The sequence below is a fragment of the Toxoplasma gondii genome, chromosome VI, assembly GCF_000006565.2.
Source record: "Toxoplasma gondii ME49 chromosome VI, whole genome shotgun sequence".
NCBI classification, from domain to species: domain Eukaryota; phylum Apicomplexa; class Conoidasida; order Eucoccidiorida; family Sarcocystidae; genus Toxoplasma; species Toxoplasma gondii.
Window position 1 is genome coordinate 1,374,461 of NC_031473.1, and position 12,116 is coordinate 1,386,576.

At 49.7% G+C, this 12,116-nt stretch overlaps 3 protein-coding genes across 3 annotated transcripts; 1 reads left to right on the forward strand and 2 right to left on the reverse strand.

Annotated features, from left to right (window-relative positions):
- Positions 1-1,420: 1,420 nt before the first annotated feature.
- Positions 1,421-6,448, reverse strand: TGME49_240660 (hypothetical protein). The gene is made up of 7 exons (XM_002366644.2): positions 5,974-6,448; positions 5,680-5,821; positions 4,286-4,458; positions 3,611-3,656; positions 3,113-3,174; positions 2,782-2,827; positions 1,421-2,216 (listed from the first exon to the last, which is right to left on the reverse strand). The coding sequence occupies exons 1-7, from the start codon at positions 6,313-6,315 to the stop codon at positions 1,576-1,578; spliced, it is 1,452 nt and encodes a 483-aa protein (XP_002366685.2). The 5' UTR covers positions 6,316-6,448; the 3' UTR covers positions 1,421-1,575.
- A 121-nt stretch (positions 6,449-6,569) lies between these two features.
- TGME49_240670 (adrenodoxin-type ferredoxin, putative) lies at positions 6,570-9,144 on the forward strand. Its single transcript, XM_002366645.2, has 4 exons — positions 6,570-7,146; positions 7,361-7,464; positions 7,561-7,690; positions 7,855-9,144. Exons 1-4 carry the CDS (start codon positions 6,923-6,925, stop codon positions 7,967-7,969), a joined length of 573 nt encoding a protein of 190 aa, XP_002366686.1. The 5' UTR covers positions 6,570-6,922; the 3' UTR covers positions 7,970-9,144.
- On the reverse strand, positions 7,765-9,456 carry TGME49_240680 (hypothetical protein; the record flags this gene model as incomplete). The annotated part of the gene is made up of 8 exons (XM_018780610.1): positions 7,765-8,215; positions 8,275-8,395; positions 8,452-8,480; positions 8,534-8,622; positions 8,684-8,772; positions 8,835-8,970; positions 9,031-9,108; positions 9,170-9,456. The coding sequence occupies 8 exons, from the start codon at positions 9,454-9,456 to the stop codon at positions 8,094-8,096; spliced, it is 951 nt and encodes a 316-aa protein (XP_018637607.1). The 3' UTR covers positions 7,765-8,093.
- Between the last annotated feature and the right edge of the window lie 2,660 nt (positions 9,457-12,116).

The window sequence follows — 12,116 nt, forward strand, 5'->3', positions numbered from 1 at the left end:
CTGGCCCGGCGCCTCTGGCAATCCGCAACGCGCACTTTCCCGCCGGCTGAGTGTTCCGGCAAAGGCCCCCAGAGGCGGATCTATCCTCAGAAGCTGCAAGAACGGAACGAACCGTACACTAGAAAAGCATACCCCACTCGCGGGGTACCTCATGACAGAGCCTTTTTTTGGACGGTTTTGGTGCATATGAAAGACTCCAGCAGCAACTGTGAGAAAAATGGAAGAAGACCTGCAGCACCGTTCGAGGAAGCACAGCAAACCCGGATGATAGACATTTAGCATCCGTCACCAACATGTGAGAAAAAAGGCAACGTTAAGCGCGGTATCTATACTTGCAGGGTGACTAGAACGATTCAAACGAAGCAGAAAATATGGGAAACTACGGTGGTACAGCTGTTGCACGCCTCCCGGTGTCTGCCTGCGGCGTTGGAAGGGCACTGTTAACTCTGCACACCGTGTGGATAAGACCGTGCTTCCAGTTGCAGAGAGCAATTCGAACCCTAGTCCTTGCATTTCATATGCGTGTTCTGGCAATCGAGACGAGCAGTCAGGAAAGAGACAGTGGTAGATTTTATAGTAGTAAGATACTGGTACGGTCAAAACGGCAGTTTTGCACTGAAAAGGCGATTTCGATGAAGAAAATACATTGTTTCGCCTTTCTAGATCTAGTAAGGGTCTTTGCTTCGCGATGCGAGAACCGACCGGACAAAAACTAACAGAAACAGCGCGAATCTCGGGCATGTGTGTGTGTGTGTGTGTGTTCTCCAAGAGTACATACACCGGAGCAGCGTCGGAGTTCTGCAGCTGACCCGGACAGCCGGCTTGTAACTTCGCGCTTCCTTTAAAGGAACGATGTGACAGCAAGCAATGCACACTCGAGGAAGACGGACACAATGTAGACTCCGGAAAGATTTATTACTTCGGCCTGGGGTACAAGCTCCGAGTCGAGTAGCAGGTTCGAGTTGCCACGTAGACCAGTCAGCCAAGCGGGGGGGAGTAGTTATTGGGAACTCTCAGAACTGGGCAATCCACCTACGCGTTTCCATATGTTGTTTATTTCTGCTTTTGATGCCAACAAACACGAGCGGGCCAACTGGGTCATCACAGAACTTGGTAGCTTATCCTAGGTTCCACGCCTATTCCAGATTCTGCGTTCTCTAAATACAAGAAGATAGGACGAGACGTAAACTGATTAACAGTAGTTGCTTCCTTTGAACTAAAAATGCGTTTGTAGCCCGAAACTCTCAAACCGATACCAGGTGCGATAGAATGGGCGTTGTCTCTGTCGGTCTCCTTCTCTGGAAGTTTGACTTGAACCGATCCAGAAATCGGCAGCCTGGAAAGTTCCAAGTCGCGATATTCCCGGAGTGTCTGCCTGTTATATCTACCTAGATCGTGCGAGTCCAAAAGACCAGAAACTAGCGGTTAACCCGTTGACCGTTCTGCATGTTTTTAACGAATGTATTTTACCAGCACTCGCATACGCGCCACAGTCATGCAGCTGCATTGAAAAATAGTTTCTTCTTCTCAAGCAAACTTCCAACAAGTTTGACACTGACTCCTGGCGTCCACGAGCTAATCAGAGTCAGACTCAAATACTGTATGTTTACCACCAGCAAATCTTTTGGAGAGACCAATTTGTTCAATTTGTTTCGCCGGTCGTTTCCCTTCGCCTTCGCGTCTTTCTCTCCCTTCCTTGAGCGATTGTGTCTGTTTCTTGTCCGTTCCTTGACTGGAATTGCCGCCCTTCCGCTCTCGAATCTCCTTTGATTCCTCCCGTTTCTCTAGCGAACCCGGCACCCCCGCTCTCCCTCTGCTGCCTGAGCGTGTGCCGGTACTGCCTCGTCCCCCGTCCAGGGTAGCACTGTGCTTCTGTCCTCGATGAGAAGACGTCTTCTGTCTCCCTCTGCTGTCTGTATGTGCACCGCCTCTCCCGTGGGATCCTGCTTCGCGGACCCCGTGTTGATGTTCATGAGAACTTCGTTTTCTGTCGGAAAAACCTCCTCGGGATGACCCCCGAGTGCGCCGCCCGCCTCGACCCGCTGTGCCGTCGTCCGGGCTTTCGACCCAGTCTGGAGCCTCCGCAAAAACGTCTTCCAAATTCTTTTCTTCCTCGTCTTCCGCCACAACTGATCCATCGGAGTCGAACATAACTGAAGTCCGGTGTTGAGGACCGCTCGGCTGTTCCGCCACAAGAAAGGCGTCTTCCTCCTCTCCTGATGAAAAAAAATGAGAACGGCGGCTGTATCACGAAGGTCCAAAGGCAGGAAATCCTTGTCGGGTGATGGCCGCCCGACTCTTCACATGCTGGTCTAAAACGTTTAAAATAAACATGTCGCGGATCGCAGGCCCAGGTGTGCGGTCAATCAGCGGGACAGAGCAAGAAAACCAAGGCGCACAACACAGGTGGCACGTCGTTCAACTGACGAGTTAAAACCTAAGTTGGTTGCTGCGAACGCTGAACTGCATGCGCCACAAACTTCACCGAAAAACATGCAATTTAAACAACGGACGGGAATGAGAATCTCCACGCTGGGTCGCCTCTGTCACAGGATTTGGCGTTTCACCTCTGCAGAGACTGCTGCATTGGATCGACCTCACACGCGAATATATCTGACAGGACAAGAAACATTTTTGCGCTTGTCAGCAACTACAGAAGTTTATGGAACAAACAACGAGATATTAGGGCAATTTCGTGACAAAGAACGACTATCAAAGGCACATAAAAGCCGCACAGAAAAACTCATATCCAAAATTGTGTCTGGAATTCCATTAACATACTTTCAGCATTGTCCTCGTTCTCATCCTCGATGCGCTCCTGAAGAATCTGCACAGTCGACGGACAAACATCGAAAAAATATGCGACTTGAGTAAAACCGAGATGGATGTACAGCTCAGAAAAGAGCTCCACAGACCTCCCAGATCACAAAAGTGGTCCTGAAACACTTCAGAGATCCGCTCGCGTCTCTCGGGGCTGCAAACCAAGACATCTGCTGCAAAGACAAGAGTGTAAACGCAGACGGGAAAAGCTTGCTGTTTTGGAACCGGCACTTGCGCGACAGTCTTGAGTGTCCCTGGCTTCTGCAAGGTCCGGCGAAATGCACTGTCTCACCTGTTGTCTGATTTTCACCCTCATTTCTTCTCGTTTCTTTTCCGTTTCTTCTGATCCTGGACCTGCAGCGTGAACACCCACACCAATGCAAAAAACAGACTGTCCGCGTAAATAAAAAAGATACATTTCTGCATCAAAAAAGACGCCCACAGGCACAGCAAGAGTCTCGCCACAATCTCAAACTTTCTTCGGACTCGACACAGTCTTGTGCACCATTTCTATCTTATGTACACGACACAATCCACGACATCCACATTCAGAAACAGGACAACGGAGAACGACTAAGACACCTCCAGTTGTGAGCTTCACGAAGGCATGAGAAAGCGCACATGAGGCGACGACGCGATAAAACATAAAACCTCTGTCTCCGTCGCGATTCTGTTGCTTACCGAACTCCTGTCACTCCTTATTCCAGTCTCTCTTGGTGGTTCGAAAATCGCATTTTCAAGAGCTAACGCAACCTCCCCCCCTCAATCTCCAGTGGCCTGCTGTCCTCACCTCCAGAAGGGAACAGAGCAACGTAGGGCTCGTCTGCAGGATATCGCTTTTTCGAAAATGCACAAGAACAGCAAACATGCATTAAATGAGAGGAAACATACAACCCGTTCGGTAAGACGGCATGAGGCTGTAGCTAATCTACCATTGAAGATGCATGCTGCTGGTCGAAGAGCACTACCTAAAATAGCTGAGGAGACTCCCCCTCACTCCGAGAAACCACTGATCCACTGACTGCACTTTCCGAGTCATGCACTGCTTGTTGACTTAACACTGGGACGCAAAGTCGAATTGCCACAGCCGCGGAAAGTGAAGCACTGCCGTGCATGCGCCTCAACTGAAGACTTGTCCTCGTATCCTGTGTGCATTTTATCTTACACACGAGGATAAAACATGACGTCCTATCTTGGAAAACAAAACGTCTCCAGGTGGCGACAGCACCGCAGGCTGGCCAAAAGCCTCGCACCTCCTCTGTTTCCCGCGCAAAAGGCACGCGTACGAATCGCATCCCTTCCTGTCGCTCATCTATCAACATATGCAGATGTACATACATACCTACATGCATCTATTTGCGACATCTCTTCCACTATCTATGTATGTATCTGCATGCGACATCTCTTTGTCTCTTCATCTGGGTAGAAAGGCCCACTAGGTCCGTTGTTGGTGACGTAGACGTACCAGAATGTAGTTAAGATCATCAAGATGCTTTCGCAGGTTGCTTTGATGTTCTTCTATAGACGCATCCAGCGTGCATGCATCCACCTCTGCATTTGTTGCATCTCGGCGACGACGCAAAAGCTCTGACAAAGCGCGACGTTCTGCCTTGATCTTTCTCCGAACTTTCTGGCCCTCTGAAACAGGAACGGTGGTGGGCATCATAAAAAATACAAGAAATAATGCGAAATGAACAGGTGCAACAACGTAGTCTGTGCCGTAAGCCAGCTCACGCATTACGTGTGACGGTGAACTACCTTTCCTAACTGACTCTTGTTCAATAAAAATGAAACAGGGGCTCAAGGGGCCGACATGGATATGCTTACACAATCTGAAGATTAGAATTCAAGAAGCCTCAATTCTTGCTAGAAAAGTACAAAATAAAGGGAACCTCTGACCCTCTAGTGTCGGTTCGCGGAAACATGCGGTAAAGCAGAAATGAGATCAAGAGAAAAACCCCGGCCTCCACATGTTTGCGGTCGATCTCCACGTCAACTTCATATTTGTTTCACTAGATGCGTTTATCGAAGCGTAATCAAATCGCTGGAACAAGGTGCATGCAGAGATGCAGTGAAAAATACATTCTCTCTGTGTATACAGCTCTCTGATTACCAGATGTAGTGCGGTGACAGGTGCGCGGGGAGATTCACAGCCACGGGAGTTTCATGCGAACGAAAACGAGAAACATGCCTCTGAAGCACCTCGTGCATTTCCTAGTATGCAACTTCTAGTTAAAGGTATAGCGCCCCGATGTAGAGGTTTAGAATGTGTCGCACTCTTCGAACTCAGGTGGATATCCGTAACTCCCAAAATGGATGTCTCCTATTCAACAAAGATACTCTAATGTGCACCTCAGTTCACGGAAATCGAGGAACTGTTCATGCTGCTAAAAATTCTGCGACTGTACAGTGCTACTGCGATTGAGAGTCAGTCACCGATGAGGAACCAAAGAAACGCAAGCAAAGCGCCTTTCTGAGAAACGGAATTCACGACGGCGAACAAAACAAGAAAATCCACATTCGAACGAAGCGTACCATGAGCCAGGTCACATTGGAGGGTCTGCTGTCCAGTCCAAACCACTACCGAATTCTCAGCAGATACTTTTGAGTTATTCGCACAGAACCTACTGATACTAGGAAATGAGAGATCAACAAGGTTGACTGACAATTCTTCAGGAAAACGCGCCAGGAAAATGGATTCAGAGGGGCTTAGACAATGCAGCGAAACGAATGCGTCTTGTGGACTGGTGGAAAAAGTCGATTTCTGTTTGCAGATACATGTAACACTTGTCTGAGTCTCATCTCCAGTTTAGAAATACGGACGCAAGACCCAGACAGTGAAGACACTCGATCGCTTACCGTAGAACTTGATTTTGTCATACAGCTGTTTTCGCTTCACCAGGAAGCGCTTGCGTTTCTCATTTTTCTTTTGGTGAAGGGCGACACTGTCGAGGGAGGTGATCTCCTCTTCTAGACGGCTCACGACTTCCGGCGGCAGTTCCTGGAGGCAGCAATGAAAAAAAAGACTGTCTTGAAGTTCGGCAAACGGAGGTGGAGGCATGTAGCCGCTAAACAGCTGCCCACACCTGTGTCTCTAGGAGAAATGAGAGGAGTTTTGAGGCAGCCAACGCCACTGGTGTTCCTGTTGCGCACCTCTCGCTTCTTCTGCAAGAGTCGTCTTAGATCTCGCGCCTTTGCCTTGGCTGTCTTGTTCCTGACTTTCTTATCTGCCGCGTCTTGTTTGGTAACTCCATTCACTTTTCCCCTGAAGAACTTTCCGCGTTTCATGCTGTCGCTCGGACCTCGGGGGCCCCCGCTAGCAATTTGAGGATGACCCATTTGAAATCGCCTCTTTTCTGAGATTGAGGAACGAAACCTCCTCAAGCCGGTATCACTAGCAAAAGGCTTTAGCCGACTAATCGAACTGGAATGCTGATGGTCTTTGAATTTCGATACGTCCGGGCTCTTTCGAGACTGGTCCAACACCTTGTGCATGCAGACTCGGGGTTCGTTGCAGAAATGTGAAGAGGCAATGGCGTGTGAACAACTGCAGCGCGCCCCTCCGACTGAGTCACCTTCGAACGATAAAGGCCACGAGGAAAATATGGATAGCGACACACGCCAAATGCATCAGAAACTAGGGCTGAAAAAGGCGTCTTGCACAGTAAGCGGCCGCGCATTTTCACTGTTTCGCTGCATGTACTTGTCGCATGCAGAAGCACTCGACGACGTTCAGCTCCCTTGGCTTCACACATTCTACGGTAGACTGTACGCTCGCAAGTAGGATCTCGGTATTTTTTACCTTTGATCAATAATTAAGTCAAGCCTTTACAGTTGTGCAGTCCACTTTTCAGAAATCTGGCCATGCTTCCTTCTGAAGTGAGCCTGGGGTAAACTCTCGGCATCGGGTATGCGGCCTGTGCGCTGTTCAGCCGGGCAGAAGAACAGCGTTTGGGCCGGTCTTTGACGATGCTACACAACTGTGTCATTCGCGAGTTTCATATGCAGTGTTTCACTCATTCATGGTGCCTTTCGTCGATTTTTTTTGAGCTTGCGTGTCAGCAAAGTTGTGCCCCCAATTCTTCAATGCGGTCGAGCTCCAATGGTACTCCGTCCGTGCGTCGGAGCGCTCAAAGCGGCGCGGTTCAGCTGCAGAAGATACTTTAGCGAACTGCAACGGGAAAGAATAGCTGAAATCTGGCATGCGCGTTTTTCTCCTTTTGCCTCCTCTCAACCGTGTACCTGGCGGCAATTCTCTCAGCGAGCCTTCCATGTAGCCTCGAATGCTGCGTCTCCAGCTTATGAAAAGTCATCGTCGCAAACTGTGTAGGTTTTTTCTAGCAGCTAGGAGCTTTTGGAATCCTGTGCAAGTGGTGATTTCGCCTTTATTTTATAGCTATGGAGTGGAGCGTGGCAGGCGGAAAGCGACTCAAATGAAGAAACACTGCTTTGAGATACGTGGCTCACGGGAAATGTTTGGGTCCTCTGACAGAATGCGCAGTTGCTGATATGATAAGGCGTGCTGTGCTGCTCTTCTCAGCACAATTTCTTTCGTACTTCCCGACAATACAGAAAAGACTGTTGAGGCCAAGGTTGGAGACACCATCCTGGAAGTTGCTCACGCGAACAACATTGAACTTGAAGGTAAGCAATCGCAGTACGCGGGTCCAGGAGTTCTGGACAGACAAAAGTATAGCTGACAATCATAGCATCATGGTGTCTGGACGTGTTCGCCCCCAGGTGCCTGTGAAGGAGCCTGCTCGTGCTCAACGTGCCACGTCATTCTGGAACCGGAGGTCTACGATGAGCTGCCAGAGCCGTCGGAGCAAGAGGAAGACATGCTTGACCTGGCAGCGTGCCTGACCCCAACGTAAGATGTGAAATAGACTATACTACGCGATTTCGAGCCCCGTTTGCAGAGCAAATAGCTAAACCAGGATGGTTCTGTTGGGATTGAGTTTCGGCTCGTGTCAAGGAAATACAGCTCAAAATTGGTCTTAGCTACTGGGATGGTGCTGCTGGGTGTTTCTGCAGCTCACGACTTGGGTGTCAAATTCATGTCACGCCCGATCTGAATAACGCAAAGATTCGTCTTCCGCAGATAACGCGGAACTTTTACGTCGATGGCCATGTTCCGGCGCCCCACTGAGGGTGGCCATATTAATTCACTAATGACAGGATCCGTTTAGCCCGGTGCTGTTTGCGCCACGAATAAGTTATGTGCTCTTCTGGATGCACGTGAAGAAGGGTTTATTTCTGAATGGCAAACGCCACTATTCGTCTCCCGCGTGCGCCTCTTTCATCATAAACCTGCTGATTGCAAAGTATACCACCAGGACAGAAAGGACGTAGAGAGCTGCGAGAGATATAATGACTGTCGCCACCCATCCGGGCCCTAGGACGACGAAGGCATGTGTGGCAGGATGCTGTTGTAAAGTCGGCGTCATGTCTTACCTGCTCTGGTAGCAGGCAATTGATAGTTTAGCATGTCGACTCCGCTTATGACAGCGTCTCCCGCTGACTGAGAGGCTACGTATGCAAGGTGCATTCGTGCCTTGAGGATGGTGGTAAATGCCTGATTTACGGTGTTAAAACACGATTTCAGGGATTTCCCCTGTTGTTGAGCCGTACCTCTGTTATGTACTCCGGCTCTACCCCCTCTGCGAACATTCTGTTTTTACTGTCCTTCCCGAACGCCCCGAACGCCACTAACCTCGCTTAGCAAGGGCGGCTAAATCTCGCTTTTTGACAAATAAGAGGAGCATGCCGTCATGGCAACCGCGGTTGCCGATTCCCCACTGTCTGGAGAGTTGCCATCGATGACACTTGACTGCTGCACGTTAATTTTAGTTGCCCGTCTGACCGAAGAAGTGCATGAGCCATTTCGTCGGCCGCCTGCTGTGGAATCTGATCCTCGGGCACATAGATATCGTGGGCCACCGCGACCGCTGCCTGCTCCAGGGAGGTGTTCGACAAATCTAGTCGCTCGAGGTTTTTATGATTGCGCTCTGTACCTGATAAAAGTGCCTTCGGCCGTCTGGACAGTCATGCTCTGTCGAGTCTCGAAGCTTCATAAGCCGAGACTCGAGTGTGGACTGCTCCTGAGGTGTAAGAAGGTGGTCGGGGTCGCATAACCAAGAGTGTGTGGCCCTGATCAACACACGCGGCCCGTTCGTGTGACAGTGGAGAGCTGCGTGAAAGGTTCGTTACGTTGTGGAGAAGGTGCACTTCTGCGGTTCGACGAATGGGTTGGGGAATGATGCGGCATTGTAGAGAACTTCGTCTCCCCTGAAACGCAGACAGCCATACGAAACTATGCTCGGCACAACTGGTTCACAAAACCACCTACGGAATCCGGTGACGAACCGGCGTGTAGATTTTGGCTTCTAATTTAGGGCCGTGTGGTCGGAACTTGAACGGGATACCTTCCGCTTCGTCGGCGCACGCGCCAGAGAGCGTCCCCAGCCATGCGACCGATGCCAATACGAAACATAGCATCATGATGAACAAGCGATAACTTGTTGCCAAAAAGAAATTCGCACACTGGCTTCTCCCATTCACGACTAAAGTCAAGGACACACGAACTGGATATTCTCGAATGGTTCGCTTGCGGTTGCCCAAACCTACCCTGTACATACACAAGTATCAGGCTTATCCTGAAGTGCCGTTGAGCTCGCTCTCCGCTGAGCACCGTACCGCGATCTGCTGGTTCAACCGTGGACTTCCAGGAAATGCAGAGCCTGACAGCCTCACTCAGGCATCGAGAGACCCGCGCACATCTCGGCAGCAATTCGTATCTCAGGTGCATCTTCCGCGTACAACGTTGGTTGCAGTGACAAACACGGACAAAACCGTCTGCCATTTTTTCACTTCGGTGGATCAGCCTTTCATTATTGCGGGAGGAAACTAATCGCAAGTAGCAGTGATGAAATGCATGACTGTACTTCGCCTTCCTGACTAACTTGTTGATTCCAGTGATAGTAACACCGGTGTACTTCTCGTGCTGAACCGGATCTACCGTGGCTAGACCCGGGAAGGCATCAACGCTGCCAGGCTCAGCTACCAAAAATAGGAACACACTGGACTTTTTTTGTATCTGGTTGCCTTCATGGTGAGGGCAAACTGTGGGTTTACGGTTTTCAGACCTTTCGGACGTGACGTTCTGACCGACTTCAACCGTTACGTGGTCGGTGCCACCGGCCATAACGTATGTGGGCCATTACATAGAGAAGTCGGGAGCACACTTTACCACCAGAGTGGACTTGTGGAACATGATGCGGTATTTTTCTGGTTGTTTTAGGAAATAGGGAACTTCTGCGAATTCGAGAGCGAACTGCCAATTTGCGGACACCAAATCACCTGCCGGTGTTGCTTCCCCGTTGGCGTATTCCTGTGTGCTCACGTGAAGTGGGTCACCCATGCTGCCAATCAGTCCGGTCAGAACAGCCTTCGTTCCTCAGTTTCAGGACGTTGACAAACCGAACCCACCATTTCTTTACACGTAACCGTGAAAAAAAGAATCACTTTTGAGTGAGCACGCAAGACAATACGTCTACTAGATGCGTTCATGACGCCCACAAAATGACGCACGTGGACGACGTGCCACACGGTACAGCAAGAAAACAATTCTGGTCATGCATACACAAGGCCACCCTTTTCTTGTAGTTCACGTTATCTGCTGTCACTTAAGGAATGTGCAGCAGTGCCGGTGTACGGCTGCACGAGACACTGCATCACTTTAATCCCTCATCTGGACCGGTCAGAGCGATGGCGAAGAGTGCGCTGCGGGCTTCGCTAAACCAGCGGGCCAAAAGTAACCTTCAGTAGCCAGTGCTCCCACCGCACATGCGGTTTCGCAGCACAAGCTTCATTGGTCGAACACTTTCATTTTTCTATGAGAAGAACTTTTTGAAAACCCACCCCGTGTATATCTGCGGATGAATACGCCCATAGAAGGTAAGGCATCGCTGCCCGGCTGTAGAGGGGGCGTCTTTCCGCGCAGAATTGAATCTGTCCTGAATGTAACGCTTCCACTTTTCCCGCTCGATTCTTTCCTTGTTTTCTTGGAAATTAATATGTTTTGTGTTGATCTGCGGTGATGGCCTTGTGCAGTAGCCAAGATGGAGCAGACGGTCGAAATTACCATCCAGTTTTGTGGTGGCTGAGGCTATCGGCCCTACTTCGATCGGGCTGAAGCTCTTATACGGTCATGGCTTAGCGATGCGGAGCTGCGCCGTGTGTCGATCGAAGGTGAGAAGGCATTAGCATTTCAAATTTTGTGCGTTTTACGTGCATTCAGAGTTGTTAACTCTGCATGGGGAATCGTCAGAATCTAGGTGTGTAAGCTGTTAGAGCGTGATACGTTACGGGGACGCAGCGTATTTCTATCGTAAAAGACGTACGAGATCTTGAGCTGGTGTTATTATGCGTGACCTTTCACATACCAAGAACCCCCTATTAGTCAGACATGCACTAGCGTATTGATGACGCATATAACGGAGGTGCTCTGTCACGAGGTCGAGACAATCGTGTGCGATGGCCACGAACAGTCAGGCAACTACAGGAATATTATTCTTGTTGACGTAGCACCAACTCCCCTCCCAGTCCTTCAGGTACCACGAGAGAAAGAGCGATAATCGTGTTTACCAAATTTTCGCGTTGTGCAAGTCAACTCCGGCTCATGCACAAGCAAAACGTCTTTTTGCGGACTTGGTTGACAGGCCATGAGGATCCTGGTACGACCGGAAATTTCGAGATAAGAATCAATGGGAAGCTGGTGCATTCAAAGAAGACAAAGAAGCAGGGCTTCCTGCATGCCAACAAAGAGCAACAAGAAGTAGTACGCCAGAAACTCAAAGAGGCGCTGGGTAACTAGATGCGGGTACGCAAATCAAGACCCTCTCTTTTGAGATGGGGTGGAAAACTCGAAGTGCCTGTCGTTCTTTGGTCTACCAGATTTGTCACTTGGTCTCCGTACTGCCGCGACTTGCTTCTGGTGTCTGCCGTGACAGCTGCGTCGTTGGAAGATTTATGCTGTGATGATACAGGCTTGGAGATTTTTGGCGTTGCGAGCTCTGATTGATGCACGTACAGTCGTGTCTGTAGTCACACGGATGGCTGTCGCGAGTGAATGCTTCTCTTAAAGTCCCTGACCGGAGAAGCGGGAAAAAGTCGACAGCATCCTGTGTTTGCTAGACCGTCTCGTTGCAAAATATAACACAAAAGAACTGAAGGACTGTTGGAAACTGATGTTATGTGTATGATTCACTGCATGTCATTCAACTGCAGCAGATAGA